The 27,702-nt window shown below is 40.7% G+C and overlaps 1 protein-coding gene across 5 annotated transcripts in view; it reads right to left on the bottom strand.

Annotated features, from left to right (window-relative positions):
- The window catches only part of fip1l1a (FIP1 like 1a (S. cerevisiae)), a 61,605-nt gene that overhangs the window by 7,911 nt on the left and 25,992 nt on the right, over window positions 1-27,702 (bottom strand). For all 5 annotated transcript variants that reach the window (XM_078398628.1, XM_078398611.1, XM_078398620.1 and 2 more), the window contains exons 12-15: window positions 25,828-25,879; window positions 25,282-25,302; window positions 16,041-16,093; window positions 11,107-11,350 (exon numbers count right to left, since the gene is read on the bottom strand). In XM_078398628.1, coding sequence (XP_078254754.1) covers window positions 11,107-11,350; window positions 16,041-16,093; window positions 25,282-25,302; window positions 25,828-25,879 — 370 coding nt within the window. The remainder of the gene's footprint in view (window positions 1-11,106; window positions 11,351-16,040; window positions 16,094-25,281; window positions 25,303-25,827; window positions 25,880-27,702) is intronic.

Raw genomic sequence — 27,702 nt, forward strand, 5'->3', positions numbered from 1 at the left:
CAAATTTGAGTAACCCAAGCTCCGATTGCTCACTTAATAGCAATAGATCCGATTCAATAAATAGTACCCTCAGCACCACCTTACGAGGTTCCAGGTCAAATTCCACTCAAGTACAGGTGCGATCCTTCAAACAAGCCAAATGTAAAATTAGTGTCATGAATTTTCCAAGATTAATGCATAGCCTAACATCAATAGCAGAAAGCATACTGGAGGAGATTCCAAGAACCAGGATCAAAAGCATTTGGAAAGGGAGGGACAGTCAGCATGGCTTTGTGCATGGAAATCATGTATCACGAATCGAGTCGAGTTTTTTTGAAGAGATGATCATGAGGATTGAAGGGACCAGACCATTAGACATTGTCCAGTCGATTTTTTGCAAGACCTTTGACAAACTTCGGTTGGACCAGAAGCTTAGATCACATGCAATCCAAAGTGTGCTGCGCAGTTGGATACAGAGTTGGCTTGGTGTTAGGAGTCAGAATGGAGGATTGTTTTTCAGACTGGAGGCTTGTGATTGGTGGTGTACTGCAAGGATTCGTGCTGGGTCCCTTGTTGTTTGTCATCCATATTAAAGATTTAGTTGAGAATGTAGAAAGCATGGTTACAAAGTGAGTGAACAACACCAGAATTGCTGGAGATAGACATAAAAAGCTGAAGTAACTCACCGGGTCAGACAGCATCTCTGGAGAAAAGGAATAGGTGAAGTTTTGGTCGAGACATTTCAGACAGAATTGCTGGTTCAGTGGACAGTAAGGAAGGCTGTCTAAGATTGTAACAGGATCAAACAGGAAATGGGCCAAGTAATGGCAGATGAAATTTAACTTGGACAAATATGAAGCGTTGTACGTTGTGAAGGTAAAATAGGGCAAGGCTTGCACAGAAAATGGCAGGATCAATAGAGACACAGAGGTGGAAGTATGTTTCCTTAAAATAAGCTATTCAGGAAGGCGAAAGCAGCTTTTGGTATGCTTGGTTGCACCAGTCAGGGCAAAAGTTGGGATGTTACATTACAGATGTATGAGATGCTAGTGGGACAGCACCGGGGGTATTGCATGCAGTATTGTCCACCATGCTATAGGATGTCATTAAGCTGGAAAGGGTTAAGAAAAGATTTGTACAGATAATACTGGCATTGGAGAGGAGTTATATTGAGACTGGATAGCTAGAGGCTCCTCCCCCACTCCTTTCCTCCCCCGCTCCCTGCCCCCCCCCCCAACAGAATGTCGAAGGGTGATTGGTGACCTGACAAAAAAAAACTATCATGAGAAGCATTGATAGGTTGAATGGTCAGTCTTCATCCCCAGGGTGGGGGAGTCCAAAACTAGCAGGCTTAAAAGGTGAGGGTAGAAAGATTTGATGGGGACCAGAGGTCCAAGTTTCCCCACACAAGGGGTAGTGGCGTATGGAAAAAGCTGCAAGAGGAAGTGATAAATGTGGGTACAGCATTTAAAAGACATTTGGACAGTTTCATGTGTAGAAAAGCTTTGGAGGGATATGGGCCAAATGCAGGCCAATGGGACCACCTCAAGCAATTTGGACGGCATGGACAAATTGGGCTGAAGGGCCAGTTTCCATGCTGACACTACGAGTTGGACATCCCATTAAGGAAGGTGACGATTGGAGACTGATTATCCCTGCTCCAGGGCATCACTACAGTTCTTTGGGGGTAATTTCTTTTGTCTCAGCCATCTTCAGCTACTTCACAACATTTTCCAAAATGGAATGTATGCAGATAATTACATGAATCTCTGGCGAATTATGTAGCCCATGCCTGCATTCATGTATGGGCTAATAACTGGTAGTGTGTTCGATGATTGAAAATAATGGATCGAGCACCGATCCCTGTAGCACTCCGCTGCTCACAGACCTTTAATCTTAATAACGCTCTACTATTGGCAACGTCTAACTCCAAGCCAATTTTGTATCTAATTAGTTAGCTCATGTCATCTGATCTTCCGGACCGGCCTGGCATATAGGATCTTGTCAAAAGGCCTTGTTGAAGTCGACACAATGTCCACTGCCTTGCACTCAATCTTCTCGGTCACCTCTTCAAAAAAAATTCAAATTAACTTTGTGAGACACAATTTCCAATGCATAATTATCACAATGCATAGCAATACACTATGCCTACTATCCCGAATCAAAAGGCAGGAAGATCCAGTGTCTCAGAATCCACTTCAATAACACACTTCAATAACTGATGTTGGGCTGTAGTTCCCGTCTCATCTTTGCAGCCCGTTTTAAGTAAAGGAACAACACTGACCATTTTGCAACCTTCCAGTACCTCACATGTGATTATTGATGATACAAATAACTCTACCAGAGCCTCACCAATTTATCCATTCTTCCCCAAATAGTCCTCGGATATGCCAAGTCAGGACCAGGGGATTTACCCACTTTACGGGCTTTTGACTGTCAACACCTCATCTTTTATAATGTGGGTCTAAAGACATCACTAATCTCTTCCCTGAATTCTCCAGCTGACACAACTATTATTTTCTTTGATCTGCATTGACCTATTTTAATAAGGAATTTATTCACAAAATGCTGGAGTAACTCAGCAGGTCAGGCAGCACCTCGGGAGAGAAGGAATGGGTGACGTTTCGAGTCGAGACTCTTCTTCAGACTGATGTCAGGGGGGCGGATATAGGTGGAGACAGGAAGATAGAGGGAGATCTGGGAAGGAGGAGGGGAAGAGAGGGACAGAGGAACTATCTAAAGTTGGAGAAATCGATGTTCATACCGCTGGGCTGCAAGCTGCCCAGGTGAAATATGAGGTGCTGTTCCTCCAATTTCCGGTGGGCTTCACTATGGCACTGGAGGAGGCCCATGACAGAAAGGTCAGACTGGGAATGGGAGGGGGAGTTGAAGTGCTCGGCCACCGGGTGATCAGTTTGGTTAATGCGGACCGAGCGCAGGTGTTGAGCGAAGCGATCGCCGAGCCTGCGCTTGGTTTCACCGATGTAAATAAGTTGACATCTAGAGCAGCGGATGCAATAGATGAGGTTGGAGGAGGTGCAGGTGAACCTTTGTCTCACCTGGAAAGACTGTTTGGGTCCTTGGATGGAGTTGAGGGGGGAGGTAAAGGGACAGGTGTTGCATCTCGTGCGGTTGCAGGGAAAAGTGCCCGGGGATGGGGTGGTTTGGGTAGGAAGGGATGAGTCGACCAGGGAGTTATGGAGGGACCGGTCTCTGCGGAACGCAGAGAAGGGAGGGGATGGGAAGATATGGCCAGATATGATGGAGAAAGGTTGCTTCTCAGACTGGAGGCCTGTGACTATTGGTGTGCCTCAGGGTTCATGCAGGGCCCGTTACTGTTTGTCATCTACATCAATGATTTGGATGAGAACATACAGGGCAAGATTAGCAAGTTTGCTAATGATACAAAAGTGAGTGGGGTTTTGCAGATAGTGAAGATGGTTGTAAAAGATTGCAGCAGGATCTGGATCGATTAACCCAGTGGGGCGGAGGAATAGTTGATGGAATTTAAAACAGAGGTGTTGCATTTTGGAATGTCGGACAAGGGCAGGAACTACACAGTAAATGGTAGGCCTCTGGGTAGTGTTGTAGATCAAAGAGTACAGGTGCATGGTTCCTTGAAGGTTGAATCGCAGGTAAATAAGGTGGTAAAAAAGGCTTTTGGCATTTTGGCCTTCATCAGTCAGGGTATTGAGTGTAGAGGGTGGGAGGTCATGTTGCAGTTGTATAAGACATTGGTGAGGCCACATTCAGAATATTGTGTTCAGTTCTGGGCACCATGTTATAGGAAAGATATTGTCAAGCTTGAAAGGATTCAGCTAAGATTTACGAGGATGTTGCCTGGACTTGAGGGTGTGAGCAACAGGGAGAGGTTGAGTAGGCTGGGTCTCTATTCCATGGAGGCAGGAGGATGAGGGGGGATCGTATAGAGGTGTACAAAATCATGAGGGGAATAGATCAGGTAGATGCACAGAGTCTCTTGCCCAGAGTAGAGGAATCGAGGACCAGAGGACATAGGTTCAAGGTGAAGGGGAAAAGATTTTAAAGGAATCTGAGGGGTAACTTTTTCACACAAAGGGTGGTGGGTGTATGGAACAAGCTGCCAGAGGAGGTAGTTGAGGCTGGTTCTATCCCATCGCTTAAGAAACAGACAGATACATGGATAGAACAGATTTGGAGGGATATTGACCAAGTGCAGGCAAGTGGGACTAGTGTAGCTGGGACATTGCTGGCCGGTGTGGGCAAGTTGGGCCGAAGGGCCTGTTTCCACACTATCGCTCTATGACGCTATGCTGGAGAAGTGTGCCGTATTGCAACTCAAGGCTCCTGACCATCTACTCAAAAAAAAAACCGGACCACTTGTCAAATATTTGGGTTACTAAACCTCACTTTCATGATAAACAAACTTGCTGTTGCACCTCCTCAAGTAATCCATTTAGATGATTCTAATCCTGCTCATTTTGCTCATAGAATCCCGTAATTACAAATCTGTGAGAAGCAAAGTGCTACAATTATACAATTTCCTGTATCATGATCTTGGAAAATAGGCAAAGAATGTAATCTGGTTTAAATACAGTACATGTTCTCTTTATTTCATTTTACTTTTTAGACAGCGCAAGTAAAACAAGTAAGGTAGAGGACATTTTGTTCTTTTATTATGAAATTTGTTTGTATGGGTTTGTGCACGTGTGTTATAAATTATAGTGCAAAAGCGTAATGAACTGGAGCATATAGAACATCTGTTTGTCAGCAACTTCCAGGGACCAGGGGGAGGGCTGGTCACTGTGAGCTGGCCAAAATTAATCTTAATGACTACCAGCCCAAGAAAAGTCTCTGTGCTGATGCCAAAATTGTTCTAAATGGGGAGAAGGGCTCAATAGGACTAAGTTGAATTATTTGCCATCTGTGCGAGTGCTGCTGCCGTGTGTCTTGGGGAAGAAAAGTAAAAGGAGTTTAATTCATACAAGCTGGGTTTGGGGAGGCAAAGAAAAGGTGGGAAGGAGTTCCATATGTAAGGTAAAATATAATATAGATACTTCAGCATATCAAGTCCTTTGACCATGGTGAGCACATTATGAAGAGAAAAACGGGATGTAGGGTATTTTTAAAGATAATATGATAAGATTCATGATCTAGATTTGAGATGCTGCACTTCTTTTTGACAGGTGTGACAAATCATGGAGAGCAAGCAGATCACTTCCCATAGGAACCTTTCTGCATTAAAATGGTTACGATATTACTTCTGAAACGTGTATTTTGCAACCTTTTGATTTTGGTGACATTTTTGAAGTCTGCTTCCTTTGTTTTCAAAATGTAACCTTTGGAAGCTGAATTGAAGCAATAATGATAGTCCTTTTATGGGCCATTCTTAGTCACATGTGTGACCAAAAATGTGAAAAATTGTGGAGTACATCTCTTCTAATTCTGAAAGCATTGCAGGTATATTGTTTTGTGCTGTATATGTATGACTTGTATGTCGAAATTTATCAAGTGAGATTTTTATGTTTGTTTGTTTAGGGTCAGAAGTTAAATATGACTGGTCATGTGTGTGACCTCAACATTGTCTAGGTCTGGATTGGTTGGGAAGACAGGCAAATTGAATTAATTCTGACAACTGTGGGGTGTTATACCTTGGTATTTCAAATCGGGGCAGCATTTGCTTAGTAAATGATAGGGCCCAGGAGAGTGTTGCAGAACAGAGATTTGGGAGTACAGGTGCATGTTTCCCTAAACGTGGCAAGTCAGGGGGACAGTGGTGAATCAACCACACTTTGCCTTTATTTGGAAAGTTATTGAGTACAAAGGTTGGAATATCATGATGCAGTTGTACAAATCATTGGTAAGACTAAGCTTGGAGTACTGTGTACAGTTCTGGTCTCCCAGCTACAGGAAAGATGTCATTAAGTTGGAAAATGTGCAGAAGAGATTCATCAGAATGTTACCTTCACTTTTGGACTTGTTTGGAGCAGTTGGATTTGCTGTGACTTTTTTTCTTTGTTGTGCAGAAGACTGAGAGGTGATCTTAAGGTGTACAAGATCATGAGGAGCACAGATAAAGTGAACAGATTTTTCCCCAGGTTGGAAGATTCTAAAACTAGTGGGCATAGACGAGATGGGAGGGGAGATATTTAAGAGGGACTTTTTTTTTCACTCTGGTAGTCCGTATCTGGAATTAGCTGCCAGAGGAAGTGGGTACAAATGCATCTTTGAAAAGACATTTGACGTGTCTATGGATGGAGACCAAGGTTCAAATGGGACTAGCCCAGTATGCCAACTTAGTTGACATGGACAAGATAGGCCAATTCCATGCGATACAATTCTAACTCTATGACAGTTGGCTTCAACAAAATCAGACATGGCAAAGTCACTGGCTAGTTAATCTTACAAATTGCTCCTCATAAATATCTGAGAACTAATGTTGAAAATTAGGAGAGGTGCCCTGCAGACTTGAGCAAAAACCTGACTTGGTTGTACAGACAGACAGTTTGGAAATAATGTGCCATAAAAGTCCATCAAAATTCCATCTGGTTTCCTTTGCACAAGAGCCAGATATAATGGCACAGTGGTATTCAGAAAGGTAGGGGGAGAGGGGGTGGGGGTAGGTCTGGAGCTTCTTAATGTTTACTCCAGACTCCATGAGATCTCATGCAACGTGCAGGGAAATCTGTTGATTACCTCTTGCTGTCCTCCCTTGTCTGATGGATTCAGTCCTCATTCATGTTGAATACCATTTGGAAGAAGCATTGACAGTAATAAGGGCACAGTAGGCCGTCTTGCTGAGGAACTTGAGTGTACATTAGCAAGTGCAGTCGGTGGCATGACCACACAGTGAATTGGCTGACCCCTGAAAAATATAGCAGCCGTTCAGGGTCTGTAACAGGTAGTGAGCAAATCATTTGGCAGTTTGACAGGGACCAGGTCATGTAGGAATAACCTATTTGACTCGTCCTTGCCAATCTGCCTGTGACAGATGCATTTGACCACAGTTGAGTTGGTAGAAGTGATCGCTGCAGAGGTCTCTGTGATGACCATGGTCTGATCTTTATACCGGGAACGTCTTCCAGCGTGTGTCACTGCAAACATGTTAAATGGGCCAGACTCAAAGCAGATCAGATAACTCAAACCTGAGGCATTGTGAATCATCAGAAATAAACAGCGCCACAAACTCCGTTTCTGGCCCAGTATATTTCTCATTCTGACATTACTCTCAAGTCAGGGGATCAACTGTCAGTTTAATGAGTAGAGAAGATGACAGCCTAGTAAGTCATGCAGTAGATTATTTGTGGATGTGATCTCTGAACTGATTGATGCAAGCTCTGCAATCCTTCCACATCAAGTTGTGAACGGTGATGAAGCAATTAAACCACTGACCAGAGGAAGGGACTTCAAGACCATTCACATCTTCGAAAGTGACGGGCTCAGCATGTGAGTGCTATACCAAAGGCTGAAGCATTCATAACTATGTTTGGTCAGAAGTGCTGAATGGATGATCCATCTTGCATTTCTCTTGAAAAAGCCATCATCAAAGCAGTCTGTCTTCGACCAATTTAATTCACTCCATGTGATAACAAAAAACAGCTGAGGGTTCTGGATAAAGTGGAGGATATGAGCCCAGCCAACATCACAGCTGTAGTACTGAAGACCTGCATTCCAGAACTAGCTACGTTTCCCCATAGCTGTTCCAGGACAGTTATAAACTGGCGTCTATGTGAAAATGTGGAAAATTGCCACAGTATGGCCTGTTCACAAAAATGGCAAATCCAATTTCGCTCTACCTACAAATCATTCTGCCTTCATTCATCAGCAATGTGTTAGAAACAGTTGTCAACGGTACATTCCAACATTTTCTCACCAATAACCTACTCGCCGGTGCCCAGTTTTACTCGGACCCCTCTGCTCCACACCTCTTCATGGTCCAAACACAGCTAAATTCCAGAGAGGAGCTGAAAGTAGCTCCCCTTGACATCAAGGCAGAATTTGACCAATAAATGGCTTCAAGACATCCTTATTAAAATAAGAAAATAACTGCAGATGCTGGTACAAATCGAAGGTATTTATTCACAAAATGCTGGAGTAACTCAGCAGATCAGGCAGCATCTCGGGAGAGAAGGAATGGGTGACGTTTCGGGTCAAGACCCTTCTTCAGACTGATGTCAGGGGGGCGGGACAAAGGAAGGATATAGGTGGAGACAGGAAGATAGAGGGAGATCTGGGAAGGAGGAGGGGAAGAGAGGGACAGAGGAACTATCTAAAGTTGGAGAAGTTGATGTTCATACCACTGGGCTGCAAGCTGCCCAGGCGAAATATGAGGTGCTGTTCCTCCAATTTCCGGTGGGCCTCACTATGGCACTGGAGGAGGCCCATGACAGAAAGGTCAGACTGGGAATGAGAGGGGGAGTTGAAGTGCTCGGCCACCGGGAGACCAATTTGGTCAATGCGGACCGAGCGCAGGTGTTGAGCGAAGCGATCACCGAGCCTGCGCTTGGTTTCGCCGATGTAAATAAGTTGACATCTAGAGCAGCGGATGCAATAGATGAGGTTGGAGGAGGTGCAGGTGAACCTTTGTCTCAACTGGAAAGACTGTTTGGGTCCTTGGATGGAGTTGAGGGGGGAGGTAAAGGGACAGGTGTTGCATCTCGTGCGGTTGCAGGGGAAAGTGCCCGGGGATGGGGTGGTTTGGGTAGGAAGGGACGAGTCGGCCAGGGAGTTACGGTGGGAACGGGCTCTGCGGAACGCAGAGAGGGGAGGGGATGGGAAGATATGTCCAGTAGTGGGGTCCCGTTGTAGGTGCCAATTTGCTATCCATTCAGCTATTTCTCCTTGGATCCCATGCAATCTAACCTTCCAGAGCAGCCTACCATGCGGAACCTTGTCAAATGCCGCAGCCCTTCTTGAAAAGAGGCACAACATTTGCCACCCTCCAGTCTTCCGGCACCTCTCCTATATTTAAGGACAACTCGTAAATTTCAACCAGGGCTCCTGCAATTTCCCCTCTAGTTTCCCGCAATGTCCTTGGATGTATCTGATCAGGCCCTGGAGATTTGTCTACCTTCATACACGCCAGTGCATTCAGTACTTGTTCGACAGCACCTTCTTCACTGCCTAAATACCAACAAATTGAACTCTCATTTTAATGAGATTCTTTAATTGAGGCTAAAGTACAAATCTCACAGACCTGATTATACCACTTCCTTGTTAATGGATGACAGTATTTATTCATGAAAAACAATGGCTAAAAGAGATCATAACTTAACATATTTTACAATGTAAAACAACTCGGTTTAATGCCAACAAATGTTGTAATATGGCACAGGCCATATTGTATTATTGGAAATATATAATTACAGAAATGTTGATAGTTTAAAAAAATCAATTCATTGTTCAAGTGTTGGGACACTAGACAAATAATAAAATGTAGTTATTAGGGCAGAACCATATCCTCATGAGTCTAGAACAAAAAGCAATAATCTTAACATTGGTGCATGGTCACATTGCACTTTTTCAGGCAAAGGTAAAAGAGACTGATAGATTATTGTCAGAGAAGGGCATATTGAACAAACTTGAAGTGTATCAAAACAAATATCAGCCTGTATCTAGCAGAATTTCAAACAGGTTTTAGGGGCCACATGGCCTACTCCTGTATTCCTAGCATTGACAGAAATTCCAGGCATTCTCTGGATTTCCATGTTTTTAGAAGTCGCAAGCTTATTGTAGGGAGGTCAACACAAACCTGAGCTGACATTCCAGTGCAACACAAAGGAAATACTGTGCTGTTAATGATTCCATGCTACCAACAGATGTTAACACTGAGGGGCGGTTTCCTCTCTCAGGTGGACATAGAAGACCCATGGCATTCCATTCCAAAGAGCAAGGAACATCTCCCCTTGTCACACAAAACACTCATCCCTTAATCAAATAAATACAGCTGTTATCACAGAAATACTCCTGGTCAACCTGCAGCAGACACCTCAAAGCACTAGGAAAAATTGCCGCCGTTATCTCTGCAGAATCTCCAAATTTATTGAAACGATAAGCAAAACATCATCACTATCCTCTTCGACGCCAACAACTCCAAAACTAAAGGCCGAGCTACACTCAGTTGACCATGTTGGATAAACTATCTCATGTATGTGCCCGATACCAGAATCCCAAAACAAACATTTTTCTCATGGAAAGAAATTGCGAGACAGATGGAGGAAGAGATTCATGCATGTGCTCAAGACCTCAGAAACATCCCAGCCTACTCCACGGGAAATAAAACGTGTTTTTTGGTGCTGCTGCTCTTCCTAAACAAACTCCCAAGGAAACAACGTACACAAATTTGAACTGGCGAAGATTGGCCTGTAAAGTCCCCTTGGATAGTTCCCACAATTCCTCTAGGAATCTAGGAATCCTGTCTCTGTCATATGTTCTTAGATTAAAAGGCCACTGTCCATTGCAATTAATGTACAGAAAAGATAGCATTTTCTTTTGAAAGTCAAGTGAAATTCTCCATTTTCACAAATTTATTTTAATGTTTCCAGTGCTGTGGTAAAATTAGTTACACTGATTTTAGTTTTCATTTGTGAAAATAAATGCAAAGTTCTTTAAAGCAAATGAAGACAATTCCATCATAAATCCCCATAAAATATAGGCAATTGGGGATCAAGTCTGTACTTATGCTGAACAACTTAATGATAGTTGGTAGAATCCATGTCAGCAGGTACAAAAGTAACCCATGTCCAACAGGGTGTGCTTTATATTCCATTACTGATTCTGAGACCTTTGGCATTATTTCAGTTTCAATTTCAGCCCTGATCAATGGCTTGGTAGTTAAGCAATTTATTAACAATGCATTAAAAGACAAGGGCAATGCTATTGTACCATTTTCACCAGCACATGTAAACTCAAGTGGTGCAAATGAACACAGTGAATTGTCAAAAAGCAACCTGCTCTTAAAAAGATATAGTGCCTCTCAGATGCTGCCCGATTCTCCTTTTTTTGGAAGATTTTGTCTTTTTTTTGTAAGCCAGCAACTGCAGTTCCTTGTTTCTCCATTTGACTGCTCTTTAAACTTCACAGAAGCTAGAGTAGTTTATTTCAGGTGAATAATGTATTGGAAAAGCACAAATTATCCAACTAACTCACCCATTATAGGCACTTGAACTAGGGCTTCGGTCACGTTCCCGCTCATGTTCCCGCTCCCGGTCCCGATCTCGCTCTCTCTCCCTGGTGCGTTCTCGTTCACGCTCCCTTTCCCTCTCTCTCCGTGGATAATAATCCCAATGCTGCTGCTGCTGCTGCTGCTGTGGAGGTTGTTTATTGTTGTTGTCGACTAAGGCGCTCCAGGAAGAAGAGGTTGGGATGTTAGGATATGAAAGATTTCCATAATCTGAAAGTAACAAGGAAGCAATTCAAAGTAATTATTAATTTCTTTCATGATCAAATAGCATTTTGAAGCTCATGATACAACATTACCCTGGTTATCATAATAATGTAAAGCATTTCTAATGAACCAAAATCTTCTGAAGTAAAAATAATAGCAAAGCTATTCGCCAATCCTTTAATTACACAAGTTTTTCAGAACTGCACAAACAAGCTCACATGCAGATGTCTAGGAAGTTATTTAAGTTTCCCTTCTCTTCCAGAAGTTTATTGTAGTGGTATGTCACAGAATTGCTCATTGCAGAAATTTCCCATGGTATTCATTTGTTGGACTTGTCCACTGATCATATCATACCCTCCAAGAGAGATTCAAAAAGGGTTTCAATCTCAAATGTTAACCATGTTTCATCTTCCACAGGTGATGCCAGACTTGCTGCAAATTTCCAATATTTACTATTTTTGTTTCAGATTCCGAGTGTTTAAAAACCTCTCCATTTATAACTAACTCACTTTCATTGTAGTGATGAATCTTTCCTTTTCTTTATTTTGTTCCACGTACAACTCAATATTGAATAAAATATTCACAGTAACTTTTCCTTGTTTAGATAGCATTTTAATGATGAATCACTTACATTCTCTATAGAGGGTTTTATTCTATTTTTGAATGCAAACAAGTTTTACCCGTGTAGCAGCCAACAGAAAGTTTGTGGCCAAGTGCATGCACTATGAATATTTATCATTTGCCAATGGTCCAAAGGCATCAAATAGTCATACTATTTGCACAATTATCTCTGAATAAAGAATTTCATTGGTGCTCTTCAGGATAGCTGGTTTTATGTACAAATCTTCATATACACACAATTTAACTGGCCGTAAATAACTTGAATGCCCAATTAACTAAAACAATCAGCTGATGGTCCAGCAAATGGTAAATAAATGGACAATGAAGCAAGGAAACTGCTCAAAGTCATGCCATAAGGAATAGGAGTAGAATTAGGCTATTCGGCCCATCAAGGATACTCCACCATTCAATCATGGCTGATCTCTCTCTCCCTCCTAACCCCATTCTCCTGCCTTCTCCCTATAACCACTGACACTTGTACTAATCAAGAATCTATCCATTACTGCCTTAAAAATATCCACTGAGGCCTCCATAACCTTCGGTGACAAAGATTTCCACAGATTCACAACTCTCTGACGAAATAAATTTCTCCTCATCTCCTTCCTAAAAGAACGTCTTTTAATTCTGAGGCTATGACCTCTAGTCCTAGTCAGCAGGTTGAGGAGCATTGGTGGAAGCAAAGGAGTAATGGAGGTTTTGGGACCTGACCATGTGTCAGGACAATGGACAATGCAGCCTTGCCTGCATTATCCACATGCCAAGAACAATTTTGAAAACTTACGTAGAAAAGTGAATTAAGCATGTCGTGGCAGCTAAACAAAAAATACATATCAAACTCATGAGCGATTAGATACTTAATGAAACATTTCTGCTTCCAATACATTTAAACAAAAGTTTTATTTAATCATTTACCAGGATATCATTTCTACATTGGCTTGAAAGTAGTTTTGGTAACAACTAACAATTCCTTAATTTCAAAACAGAAAAACAGCCAGACTTACTCACATGTTCAATTCTCCACATCACTGGGCTCAATATTTTGTACAAGCTCTCCTCCAAAATCCATATGCTATGCTTTAACAATCTTTCGACAACTCCTTTTTAAAGATCCACAAATGTACCGGGGAAAGCTAATTTTGAGCTACAATATTTTCAAATCACTTTCTATTCTCCCTGGTTCCAGTAAAAGCAGTTCCAATTTTGAATGTTTTTCTTTTGTATTGTGTTTCTGCATACTAGCTTGTATTCTTATGCACTAATTAGTAATAAAGGTACAGTCAGCAACTATTTATTTGAATACAAATGTTTCAATCAGATTATAGACAATAGGTGAAGGAGTAGGCCATTCGGCCCTTCAAGCCAGCACCACCATTCAATGTGATCATGGCTGATCATTCTCAATCAGTACCCCGTTCCTGCCTTCTCCCCATATCCCCTGACTCCGCTATCCTTAAGAGCTCTATCTTGAAAGCATTCAGAGAATTGGCCTCCACTGCCTTCTGAGGCAGAGAATTCCACAGATTTACAACTCTGACTGAAAAAGTTTTTCCTCATTTCCGTTCTAAATGGCCTACCCCTTATTCTTAAACTGTGGCCCCTGGTATTGGACTCCCCCAACATTGGGAACACGTTTCCTGCCTCTAACGTGCCCAATCCCTTAATAATCATATGTTTCGATAAGATCCCCTTTCATCCTTCTAAATTCCAGTGTATACAAGCCTAGTCGCTCCAGTCTTTCAACATATGACAGTCCCGCCATTCCGGGAATTAACCCTAGTAAACCTACGCTGCACGCCCTCAATAGCAACATATCCTTCCTCAAATTTGGAGACCAAAACTGCACACAGTACTAGGTGCGGACTCACTAGGGCCCTGTACAACTGCAGAAGGACCTCTTTGCTCCTATACTCAACTCCCCTTGTTATGAAGGCCAACATTCCATTGGCTTTCGTCACTGCCTGCTGTATCTGCATGCTTCCTTTCAGTGACTGATGCACTAGAACACCCAGATCTCGTTGTACGCTCCCTTTTCCTAACTTGACACCATTCAGATAATACTCTGCCTTTCTATTCTTACCACCAAAGTGGATAACCTCACACTTATCCACATTAAACTGCATCTGCCATGCATCCGCCCACTCACACAACCTGTTCAAGTCACCCTGCAACCTCATAGCATCTTCCTCACAGTTCACATTACCACCCAGCTTTGTATCATCTGCAAATTTGTTAATGGTGCTAAGGCAGGCAAAAACAAATAGTGTTGGGGGTCTAGGGTTATTTACAAAAATCGATGAGATGTTTGCATTCTTGGAGAATACCAACAAATCAGATGGGATTTCTAATCCACATTTTAATGATCATTTGTAAAAATACATTTTTAGTCTAGTTTATTTAATTACTCAAATTTGAATTCCCAGCTGCTACAGTAGATTTAAATATGTCCTTCAGTCATTAGACTAGTGACTCAAACTAGTGACTCAGCGTTTTACCATCAAGATCTCTCTCCACATTCAAAACAAGTCCAGTATGACCGGTTCGCCAAAAAAACAATCTCACCAATTACTACCCTAAAGGTCAATTCTAATTAATTATTAAAGTGCTGCAAACTGTCACTGACAGTCAAACAATATTTTTTTTATTGACAACTTGGTCACCAACGCTCAATTTGAGTTCACCAGGACCACTTGGTTCCAGACCTCACCACAGTAGTGGTCCAAACATGCACAACATTTTAAAAAGAGATGGCTTCCTGAAACGAAGCAAGATTGACTGCCCTTGATTATTTTATTTAAATTTCTTCATAAAGTTCAATGGGGAGTTATTTAAAGACTATCTACCATCACAAGTTTATCTGGTTAAATGAAAGACATTGGCTGATGTTAGAAGCCAACACTTCCATTGAAGGTCATCACTGCATTAGTTATTTCGGCCTAGTCAGCTGCTTTATTAACAACTTTCCTTCTTTCACATTATTAGTGGGGCCACAAAGCTTCAGATAATGAACATATGTGAATGTGCATATGAAAGTTATCAATGAATGCTGTAAAGCATTCAAGTCAAGCTGATTTCTTGGAGGTTAATACATTTCTCACACAAGTACAATGCAATAACCATTTCTAATGACTGCCCAATAACCTCCCATTCAACAGAATTGCCATCAGCAATCTGAAGGTGCCATTTGAAACTTTGCCACTGAGGCACGGCAGGAGTATCAAGCTAAATCCAAGCCTGTTTGAATAAATGTACTTGTAACAATACTGCAGAAGAGCATCACAGCCTGCTTGAATGGCAGCCAGTGCACAACATTTTCATTTATTTCAACTGTCCATGTAATATTGCTAGAGCACCCATCATTTACAAAATAGATTCTAGAAATGTTCCAAGTATTTTTCCCACTAAAGATCAGCAGGCAGAGGAATTGCCCCAAGTTATGCACCATCCTGACTTAATAATACATTGGTGATTATATTGGGTCACTCTCTTGGAAGTCCCTACTTTGGAGCATATTGTGAGCACTTCCTATATTCAAAGTAATATGGCCCAACTTATCCACCATCACATGAGTACATGTCAATGGCATCCATGCACCATGAAAGAATTCAGGGCAGCAGGGTTATGTAGCGGTAGCGCTACTGCCTTACAACGCCAGAGACCCTGGTTCCATCCTGACTACGGTTGCTTGTTTGTACGTTCTCCCTATGACATGCGTGGGTTTTCTCAGAGATCTTTGGTTTCTTTCCACACTCCAAAGACGCACAGATTTGCAGGTTAATTAGCATGGTATAAAATGTAAAATTATCCCGTGTGTGTGTAGGATAGTGTAAGTGTGCAGGTATCGCTGGTCGATGCAGACTTGGTGGGTCAAAGGGCCCGTTTCTGCGTTGTATCTCCAAACTAAATCTGAACTAAAGGCAATCAAAGTGTTTCATTCATTTAAACTTGATTTGAAAAAAAATCAATAGATTGTTTGGTGGATTATTTCGGAAATCTTTGAAAATAACATCTGAAGTGTACAGAAGTATTTTTCAAACATCTTAAAATATTGCAAGGCAAAACTACACGATGCACTTACCATTGGTTGGATAACCAAATGGGGGAGCGGTTCGGCTGTTGTATGTTGGTCCACTAGAAACCATAAAAACAAACCACTTGTCATGCTTCTACTGTAACACGCCATGTAACACACAGATGCATAGGATAGTGGTACACCACATTTTTTTTAAATTAAAAGACACCATCCATAAAATTGTAGTTCTTGGGACTCTGGAACAATAGATTAGTAATTGTTCACCAACAAATCCTGCCAGATAAACATGTTTAAAGTCTGTTTTTGTAAATACTCAGATATTGGTGAGTTCATTGCAAGTTGCACCGGTTCTTGAAATATGGGAATAAATTTAGCTATGAATATGACTGGTGCATTGGTAAGGAGATTTTAGGCGGTTAAGGATCATTTGCATGTCTGAAGTTACACTTCATTTAAGTTACACTACAGAAAAAACAATGATACCCAACATTTCTCCAATTCATTTACATTCTGAAGCATGTGAAAGCATTTGATCCAAAAGCATGAAAAGCAATAAGCATTACATTTATTATTATTAGCAATAAACATTCCCCCATGTGAATGAACTAGTCTATGATCTCCGAGTCTGAAGAAGGGTCTCGACCCGAAACGTCACCCATTCCTTCTCTACCGAGATGCTGCCTGACCTGCTGAGTTACTCCAGCATTTTGTGAATAAATCGATTTGTACCAGCATCTGCAGTTATTTTCTTATGATCATTGACTGCTGTGCAAAATAACAATTTCCATAACTTTTTTTATTCAGCTTGAATCTAAATTCCCCAATACACCTCTGTGCTCAGTTCTCAAGGACTTCCTTCTAGGCTCAAAACTTGTATTCTTCTTTGAGGAAAATGATCAGTCTGAAGAAGGGTCTCGACCCAAAACGTCACCCATTCCTTCTCTCCTGAGATGCTGCCTGACGCGCTGAGTTACTTCAGCATTTTGTGTCTAGCTTCGATTTAAACCAGCACCTGCAATTATTTTCCTACACATCAGAGCCGAATGAAGTATTTTTAGGTGCCATTGTGTTAAACAAACTATTTGAATTTTCATAAAACATCAGTGTGAAGCACAAAAATGTATTACACTAAAATTAAGGATAATTGGGTTGAAGGCAATAGATTAGCATGTGTTTGAAGATTGCGTAATGAATTGGATTTGATAAGTGAACTCAAGGTAAAGGAACCATTAGGAGGTAGTGACCATAATATGATGACTTTTAATCTGCAATTTGAGAGAGAGAAGGTGAAATCGGACCTGTCTGTATTGCAGCTGAGCAAAGGAGACTGCAGAGGCACGAGGTAGGAGCTAGCCAAAATGGACTGGAAAGGGACCCAGGCAGGGATGATGGTGGAACAGCAATGGGAGGAATTTCTGGGAATAATTCAGAAGATGCAGGATCTTTTCATTCCAAAGAGGAAGAAAGATTCTAGGGGGAGAAAAAGGCAAATGCATCTGACAAGAAAAGTCAAGGACAGTATAAAACTAAAAGGGAAGGCATATAACATTGCAAATATTACGAGGAAGCCTGAGGATTGGGAAGCTTTTATAGAACAACAGAAGGTAACTAAAAAGGCAATACAGAGAGAAAAAATGAAATACGAAGGTAAGCTAGCAAATAATAAGAGAGGATAGCAAGAGTTTCTTCAGTTATATAAAGAGTAAGAGGCAAGAGTGGACATTGGACTGCTAGGAAATAATGCAAGAGAAGTGATAATGCAGAATAAAGAAATGGCAGAGGGGTTGAATAACTTTTATGCATCAGTCTTCACAGTGGAAGACACCAGCAACGTGCCTGAAATTCAAGAGTCAGGGGGTGGAAGTTAGTGGAGTGGCTATTACTAGGGAAAAGGTGCTTGGGAAGCTGAAAGGGCTGAAGGTGGATAAGTCACCTGGACCAGATGGACTGCACCCTAGGGTTCTGACAGAGGTGGCTTTAGAGATTGTGGAGGCGTGGATAGTGATATTTCAAGAATCACGAGAGTCAGGAATGGTTCCAGATGATTGGAAAATTGCCAATATTACCCTGCTGTACAAGAAAGGAGCATAGCAGAATAATGGGAACCATAGGCCGGTTAGTCTGACTTTGGTGGCTGGTAAGATTTTAGAGTCCATTAGAAAGAATGAGGTTACAGAGTATTTAGAAATCCACGATAAAATAGGCTGAAATCAGCATGGCTTTGTGGAGGAGGGGGCCTTGTCTGGCAAATTTGTTGGAATTCTTTGAAGTAGTAAATAACAGGATAAAAAAGAGTTAGGAGACGTTGTACACGTAGATTTTCAGAAAGCCTTTGATCAAGTGCCACAAGGGAGGCTGCTAAGGAAGATGAGAGCCCATGATATCAAAGGGGAGATACTAGCATAGGCATCAGGTTGGCTGGATGGCAGAAGGCAAAGAGTGGCAATAAAGGGGGCTTTTACTGCTTGGCTGCCAGTGACTGGCGGTTCCACAGGGCTCGGTCCTGGAGCCGCTGCTCTTCGTTGTACATTAATGATTTGGATGAGTGGATTGAAGGCTTTGTGGCCAAGTTTGCGGATGATACGAAAACAGGTGGAGTGGCAGGCAGTGTAGAGAAAGCAGGGACTCTGCAGAAGGACTTGGATAGGTTGGGAGAGTGGGCAGAGAAGTGCCAGATGGAATATAGTGTAGTAAAGTGTGGAGTCATGCATTTTGGTGGTGCAGGATTCCTAAAAAGCTAATCTGCAAGTTAAATCGGCAGTAAAGAAAGCAAACGCATTTATTTCAAGAGGGCTTGTACACAAAAACGGATGTAATGCTGAGGCTTTATAAAGCGCTGGTCAGGCCACATTTGGAACATTGAGAACGATTTTGGGCACTATATGTGCTGGCTCCGGAGAGGTTTACAAGAATGATCCCAGGAATAAGTAGGCTAACACATATGATGAGCGTTTGGCAGCACTAAACCTATACGCTGGAATTTAGAACAATGAGGGGGGGACCTTATTGAAACGTACAGAATAGTGAAAGGCTTGGATGGAATAGATGTGGAGAGGATGTTTCCACTAGTGGGAGAGTGTAGGACTAGAGGTCATAGCCTTAGAATTAAAGGGCGTTCTTTTAGGAAGGAGATATGGATGAATTTCTTTAGTCAGAGGGTGGTGAATCTGTGGAATTCTTTGCCATAGAAGGCTGTGGAGGCAAAGTCAGTGGATATATGTAATAGATAGATTCTTGATTAGTACAGGTGTCAGAAGTTATGGGGAGAAGGCAAGAGAATGGGGTTAGGCAGGAGATAGATCAGCCATGATTGAATGGCAGAGTAGCCTAATTCTGCTCCTATCACATGATTCGTTAACAGGCAGAAAAGAGAGGGGGAAAACAACCCATTTTGTAGTTGGAAATTATCTTTAGCTGGTTATAATCTATGTAAAGAAGAGACATGCACATTAAAAAAATCAAAGAACCTATCTTCAAATCTGATTATACAAATTTAACAAGCAAACTGTGAAGATGTTGCTAAGGCAGGTACAAAAAATTGTGGAATAGTTAGATGAGCTTGCAAGAAAATGTCAGATGAAATAATGTGCAGAAATGTGAACTTATCATCTTTGATGGGAAGCTACAAATTATTTTTTGAAAATAAAAATTGGGAAATTATGATAATACTGAGAAGGATCTGAACCAACAAATGAATAAGCTATTAGCAAGGAAAATAGCACATTAATTTTATTGACGTGACTAAGAGTGAAGATATGGAGATTTGCCTCCTCACTTGTCCCGATATTTAATAGACTGATTAGTGGATTGAGGAAGCTTATACTCCAACACTTTGATGAATAGACTTAAAATTCTCATTTTATTTCCTGGACAACAGGAGAATATCTTCCTTGTCTGAAGAGCCCAGAATTAGATTAGTCTCAGAATAAAGGGATGACCATTTAGAACTAAAATGTGGAGAAATTCATTCAATGGACTGCAAATCTTTAGAATTTTCTAATCTGGTCTCTGGATACTCCAAATTCTACCATTTTGAATATGCACTAAGCAAATTAAGCGATGAGAAGACAGTGCAGCAAGATGTACATAAACCACAATCGAAAGTTTTACAGGTTTGAGAAAACCCAAGGAGAAAAATAAGAGATACATATAACAAATACACTTAAAGAGAATTAAAAAGTGGGCTCAACCTAAAGTGAATCCATATTTTGGGAACAGCAAAAGCTGTTTTCAAAAGTGTTTGATGTTTAATGCCTTTTACGTGCAGATTCCTCAAAACTGGAACACTATTTTCCTGGACTGCTTGAAATGACTGGCTTTAATTTAAAATTCAAGGTGCAGGTTGGATTCAGAAACCCAGGCACTGAAGAACTGGCAGGTTACTTTCCTTCTTGCCTAACAGGTTGGCAATAAGCCGACTGTTGATTGAATGCTTCCATGCATCCTTCCGGTAGCACTTTAATGTCAGTAAACTCATCCAAGAAACTCACGTTATAAACAGGTGGGCTATTAATCCATTGTTCTAAAAATATACTGTTAAATCAGATTCACATTTGCCAGACTCTACTCTGCAGCAGTAGCCAACATATGTGAGTGGCATATGATCTGTAGCAAGCATGCCGACAGTTATGAGTAAAGCTTTGATTTCAGTGACCAGAGAAAGGTAGCTACTGTTTAACATTTTTATAATTGGTATTTAAGATAACTTTGCCAAACATAGCATTAAATGGTAATAGAAATCAATCAACGTCTCCAGTAGTTGTGTCAGATAGACATACCTTCCATGCTCAGCAGTACTCAGCCATCCACTGCTTTCATAACCAACAGATCATTTTCAAGGCTGTTTCTTTATGACAGACTCTTTTTAGGTGGACAGATATTAACCCAACATCAGATGCAGTGGTGGGGTGTACACCAGCCACATCAGAGAGGATTTTGAATGGAGGGAGATGAGAGTCGGAAATTTGGGGGGTTGGACAGTGTTGGAAGTGATGCTGGGGTAAAAAAAAAAAAAATCACCATTGCAACCCACTATGTTTTGTGGGAATCAGTGATCAGAGAGAGATTGGAACTTCGATCTTCTACACTAATCTAGTCAAGATTGGACAATCCTTTGTATTTTACATTGGCTACCATATATCTGTGCTTCATTTAAATCAGTAATACAACATAAAATGTATAAGAGCATAGTGGTTATGATGTTTGGCTAATAGTACAGCTGCTATTCATCTGTAAATAATAGCTCAAATCCCATAAAAGTAGCTGTGGAAGATAACTAAATAATTAAATAAAAATCTGGAATACAATCTATCAGGAATATCAGAACAAAAAATGTTGCAAAACCTCTGGTTTACTAATGTCTTTTGGGAAGGAAATTGTAAACGTATCTATTTGTAACACCAAACCAAGAGCAACATGGTTAATCGAACAAAGTTACTCTCTTCACAGGACAACCAATAAACTCTGACCTTGGTTTCAACAATGACATATGTGATTGAGCTAGAGAATTCCACAGACTGTCAAAGGGATGTGGATGCTTTGGTCAGAGAGGCTATCTGGGTGCTTGCTGCCCATCATGTTGAAGCAGACAGCAAGAGGTGAGGAAACCATTCCAGTCCAATCTTCTCCAAAACTACTGCATTGGAAGAAGTTTGCCAACACCTTAAAAATTGTGCCAATTTAAAAAGAATGGTTGAAGCAAAAATTAGAGGTCGAATTGATTATAGGATCAAGAAACTGAACAGTGGGTGTGAATGTATTGACTTTAGCCAAAGATTGATCAAAAGTTGTGAATGCGGAGAAGGTTTAAAGATAGTTAGGGGCCTCCATACAGAAAAAAACCTAACATGTTTCAAAAATGATCCTAAAGGTTAGAGGATGAAGAGATAAGTTGTGCTTCATCTGAACACCACTCTGGGTTAAATTTTAAGTATCATGCACAATTCTGGAAACCACCACCAAATTCACCACGTTATCGACAAACTGGTGTTTGATTAAAAAAAAAAAGGATTCGTGGGCATCCAAGGAAACTGGAAATGAGATTGGGTTGATATTATTTGTTTATCAGGATTGAAGGGAATTAATCAGGTGGACAACCTTTTTTTCCCCCTTGTTGAAAGGTAAAACTGTGGAACTTCCCCATGAATAATAAAAAATCTTATTTTAAGTCAGATTCCTCCATATCTCTGGCCAAAAGGATTAAGGAAAATAGAGCAAGTGAATAGAGTTAGGAATCAAGAGTAACCATGATCTCATCTCAGTGTCGGAATAGGTTGGAAGTGTTGCCTGTCATTGCTCTTATGAAGGGCTGATATTTCTGGGCATCCCATTCTTGTATATACAAATCATGTGTCATTTACTCAGGTCAGCACATTTTAGTATAATTTTTACCCCTTCACTGTAAAATGGGAGAATCAGGCTGATTGAAAATACACCTTTTCTGGCTACAAGGGATACAGGCAAAAGGGCTAGTTTGTGGGAAGTGAACACAATGCCCATTCATTTTGGGAGCTTGAATTATATTGAAAAATGATTGATGCTTGCATTGCTTGCTTATTAAATAGTGACTTTTCATAAGTAACAACTTAGTGTGCAAGTGCCAACTTAAAAAGGAAATTGATTTGGCAAAGAATTACACAATGAATCAGTCATCGGATGAACAGGGAAGCCAATTTCACCTCACCCACTGGCAAACATTCACACCTTTAGAAGCAGTTGAATTTCCTTTCTACTGATCATTTCCCTTTCAGAGCAAGGTGGGAAGTTGGAAAAGTCCAGTACGTTCAGTGTTGTAATGTAAACTGATGTCTTTTGTGAATTGATCTCTTTTCATTACAAGTTATGATATTTCTCTCCTGTGCCCTTTTCTGGTCATAGAATCAGAAATTAAAAGACACAGAAGGCCATTGGGCCCATGTCAACCAAAAAAGGGCCACTTTCAACACATTTTGTAAACACAAGTTGATACTTTCTACCTTCACCACAATTGCAGGTTATGATGTCCCGAACTACAATAATCTGACCACAAAGAAAAATAATTCTTAGCTCCCTGCCCACCTTATAGGTTTCCTAATTGTAGTTTTCTCTACTAATGAGAGACATTATGTATTTGCCCTATCCAGTTCTTTCGTAATCTTAGAATCCGAGGGGTAACTTTTTCTTTTAAATACACAAAAGGTGGTGGATACGTGGAACGAGCCGCTGGAAGAGGTAGTTGAGACAGGTAATTTGTCACCACCCTCAATCTCCAAAGGAAAAACAAAACTTAAACCTAATCCATTTTGCCTCACAACTTTAATTATCCAACCGTGATAACATCCAAATCTCCTCTGTACTTTATTTTTGCCATCACATCTTCATGGAACTTACTGGTCCATGTTTATTAGCCTTCAATTAATTGGACTATTTTCAATTGTTATAAAACACAGAAAAGGAGAGCTAGTGTCCTGCTATAGATCACAGATTATGAAAGGATTTAACAGGATAGCAATTGTTTCACTTCATAGGGCTGGGATAGGAAAATATCAGTATAAAAGAGACATGAAGACAAGATTGTCATTAACAAATCAAAACTCAGGAGAAACTTTTCCCACCCCTCGCCCAAATAGTATGATGAGAATGACAAGCAAATCAATCAATTAACATACATTGTTCATTAAAAAAAAAGCTTGATGAAAGCACAAACAAAAAAGGAATCGAAGAATGCAATTTTGGGATGAGATAAAGGAGAGAATGAACTAGCTGTGCCAAAGATTAGTTTTTGTGCTAGACATGCCACAAGAACAATAAAGGAAGGAACATTTCTTTATGTTGAGGGTAGAGTTCATCTGCCACTTGCACTGGCTTTGAACAGCACAAGAGGTCCTGGCAACTTGTCAAATCAGGGATTGGAACCGAATTAGCATGGCATGTCATGCAACTTGGAATTTTTTATCCTTCAGCTGCAATTCATCCGATTTCGTGAAACCCCTAAACCTTAAAAATTACAAGTAATGTAAATTTCTGACAGATTGCCACAATGAAACAGAGCGACGCAAGAGGCTTGGGGGAGATTTCATTGCAAAGGAAGCTCTCTCCCTTGATAAACGCCTGGCAGACTTTTACTATTAGTAAATAATTTGATGTCTCATTCTAATCAATGGGATGCACGTCTTCTCTTTCCATCAGATGGAAGTTGCTATCTGAAACTACCCAAGGGGTCACGTTTAATTAATTGTAGACATACAGGTTAAAAGAATAAAAAGAGTATAAACAGAAAACAAGCCAATATATTAATTTAGGTCCTTAACACTAATGAAAGGACAAGTCAAGTCATTATTGTACTTCAAGCACATTCTATTCGGCTTTTAACACAGATAGGACAGTGACTAATGACAACATATGATGCCCAACTGTAACCATCTCAATTGTTTTCACAGGGAAGAACATTGTTACAAGAAATAACAAGCATCATCAGCTACAAGGGTAACAAATGGCCAGTAATGACAATAAATTATCTTCATATCTTTGGTGTCAATGTAACTTGTAAACTTGCTGAACTGCAAGGCAACCTGCTTTGCCAACCTCATCTGTGGAAAAATGATATACTTTTTTTCTCATCTTGCATATCATTTAGTTCTAGCTTGTATGTGTCTCATAACTTCGAGCCATTTTTGGTTCGAACAGGTTAGTGAATGAAAATTTAGATTTGATGTGGAGTGCCATAGAATAGTGAAGAGATATGTAATACCCAAGTTTTGGGTGCCTAATATTGGATGTCAGTAAAACGCTTATGTCCAGCATTTAACTGAGCGAGTGTGTTTCACTTGGTCGTAGTCTGAAGAAGGGTCTCGACCCGAAACGTCACCCATTCCTTCTGAGATGCTGCCTGACCTGCTGAGTTACTCCAGCATTTTGTAAATAAATACCTTCGATCTGTACCAGCATCTGCAGTTATTTTCCTTCACTTGGTAGTAGAGCTATTTTCCACAGCAATACAAACAAGTTTATCATCATGAAGACAGAACTTTATCACTGTTGGCCATTAGTTACTTTTGAGGAGAAAACCCACTAGACTCACCAGCAGAAAACATTACACTCTAGCATCTAACAGAAATATGCAACAACTACAGTATCTCTCACAATACATGTCGGATCTTCCTTTTTAAGGAAATCCAATCCTGTACTTCTCCATGAGGGCTGCCTTCCCTTTACTGGAGCAGTCAAGATTGATATCTGGTGAAGTCAAATGCATTCTAGAAAATAATCATAGATTCATGCAGCACAGAAATGGCCCCCTTTAGCCTACCTTGTCAATGCCGACTGTAGTCTAGGAAAAAGAATATGAACATGTAAAATAGATGCCTTTGGATTTGGACAGTGGCGCATTCCATTTGTGATCACTTGCGCTCCCCCCCCCCCGAAATAATCAGTCACTTTCCTGCCCACATTACAAATCTATTAATCATTCTCACAATTAGCATCTTCGTTAATTTTATGTCACAAACATTTGTTAGACAGTAAAGAGTTTAATGGTTGCAACGTTCTCAACAGTTAAAGATATTGACAAAGGATCTCAAAAGAATAAAAAAAGTTTGTTCAAAAAATGTCTTCGAGAGCTAATACAATATGGCAAGTTTGATTAAAAGCATTATTTAGAAATAGGTTAAATATTTGAAAAGGAATAATATAAAAAGAGCCAATGAAATAGGATTAGATAATGGAAGAGCCAGTCATGCAAAAAGTACAAAAAAAGAGCATATGTCCAAATGAGAGAAATTATACTGCAACTCAACAACATTAAGATCAAAGATTTTGATTTAAATAGATTTTTTTTTTAAAGAGCTTCATTCACCTTTCCAGTGGTACAAGTGAAGGTGGTGGACCTCCAGGTGGAGGCAGGAAACCTGAAAAACATGTTTTATAACAGAAGTCAGAATGATTACAAAGTTATTTCAGCAATATTTTGGTTGTAAAGTTTGTACAGCACTAAAATGCAAACTACTGAATAATGTCAACAAAAGAAATTCAAACATGTCTCAGGAATACCACAAGTTAACCTCTTTAACAGACATCTTATTGGAGTTGCATCATGCTGCATCAAGTATTAGTGGTGAACAGGTCAAATAAATGGGTTTAAGGATCATTAAAAAAGTTGATTATAGCAAGTAGTAATGCCCAGGCTTTAGGCCTTGATAAATAAAGGAAGCAATTAAGGTGTGGAATTTTCTTATGGCCAGAACTAGAGAAGCACAGGTAAATCGGTTGATTTTAGAGCTGAAGATACTAGAGATGGTGATTACTGGGGAATCAATTTTCAAAGTTGTGTACTCTAAAATTACCACGAAATGTTATAATGGAAGCAATTGTAGACCTTAAAGGTCAGGAATGAGTGTGACTTAGTATGTTAGATATAGACATTAGAATTTTGGAGACCTCAGCTTTAAAGACAAAAGAGCAAGGGATGCCAAACAGATACTCAATTGGCACCCCAGCTCATCATTTACAGGAGGAAGCAAAAGCATGCAGTGCTTATTGGTCTGGATGAATGTTGTATCAGTCTATGAGCCAAGGTCATGTCAAAGGTGTGAGAGTTAATAGAATTGGAAGTAGCTGGTATAGTTTCCAATTTAAGTATCAAATTGGTTACGAATGGCGTCAGTGAATGGGATCGAAGATGATGACTTCAGCTTTTCCATCATATTACTGGGGAAGCAGCTGAAATCATTACAGAGATTTAATTAGCCACATTGGGTGGCCAACTAAAAACTTATCATAGGTTTAAAGTAATTGGAGAAAGAAAGAAATAAATAATCGTCCAATTCCTTCCCATGGATACAACATTAATGCCTATTTAGTGCTTTTGTTGTTGGACTGTGGGTGACTGAATTTCGTCCAATTTGGATGACAAATAAAGCTATCTTGAATCTTGAATCTTGAATGGAGTTTTCCCTTAGCACTGGACGGCAAGAGGAATTTGAAGATAATGCGCTTGTGGGAGAAGTGGAAAGAAATGGAGACGACAGGGTGAGCAGGGCAGGGAGACACAGTGTGTGCCTTAAGTGGGAAGAGAGTGGAGAAAGGGCCACATTTCATATCATATCATATCATATCATATATATACAGCCGGAAACAGGCCTTTTCAGCCCACCAAGTCCGTGCCGCCCAGCGATCCCCGTACATTAACACTATCCTACACCCACTAGGGACAATTTTTACATTTACCCAGCCAATTAACCTACATACCTGTACGTCTTTGGAGTGTGGGAGGAAACCGAAGATCTCGGAGAAAACCCACGCAGGTCACGGGGAGAACGTACAAACTCCTTACAGTGCAGCACCCGTAGTCAGGATCGAACCTGAGTCTCCGGCGCTGCATTCGCTGTAAAGCAGCAACTCTACCGCTGCGCTACCGTGCCGCCCGATGTGTAAAACACACCGGAAAGCTCCCAAAAGGAGCTGCAGTGTCACAGTGCCCAGATTGACGTCAGAGCCATGCATGGTAACAGTCTTCACTTCTGTGCCAAAAAAAGAAACAGGGGATGGGTTTGATGAGTGTAACCAGAAGATCGAGAAGATCACGAACCTCAGAATGCAGGCATTCTCAGATTAGCAACTTCATCACACCACCAGAAAACATTAACAGCCTTACAGGGTTAGATTGAGATCCAACAGAAAACTGACCAAAGTAGAGATGATTGATGGAAAGAGTGCAGAAAACACAGCAAAA

The sequence above is a fragment of the Rhinoraja longicauda genome, chromosome 1 (assembly GCF_053455715.1).
Source record: "Rhinoraja longicauda isolate Sanriku21f chromosome 1, sRhiLon1.1, whole genome shotgun sequence".
Taxonomy (NCBI): domain Eukaryota; kingdom Metazoa; phylum Chordata; class Chondrichthyes; order Rajiformes; family Arhynchobatidae; genus Rhinoraja; species Rhinoraja longicauda.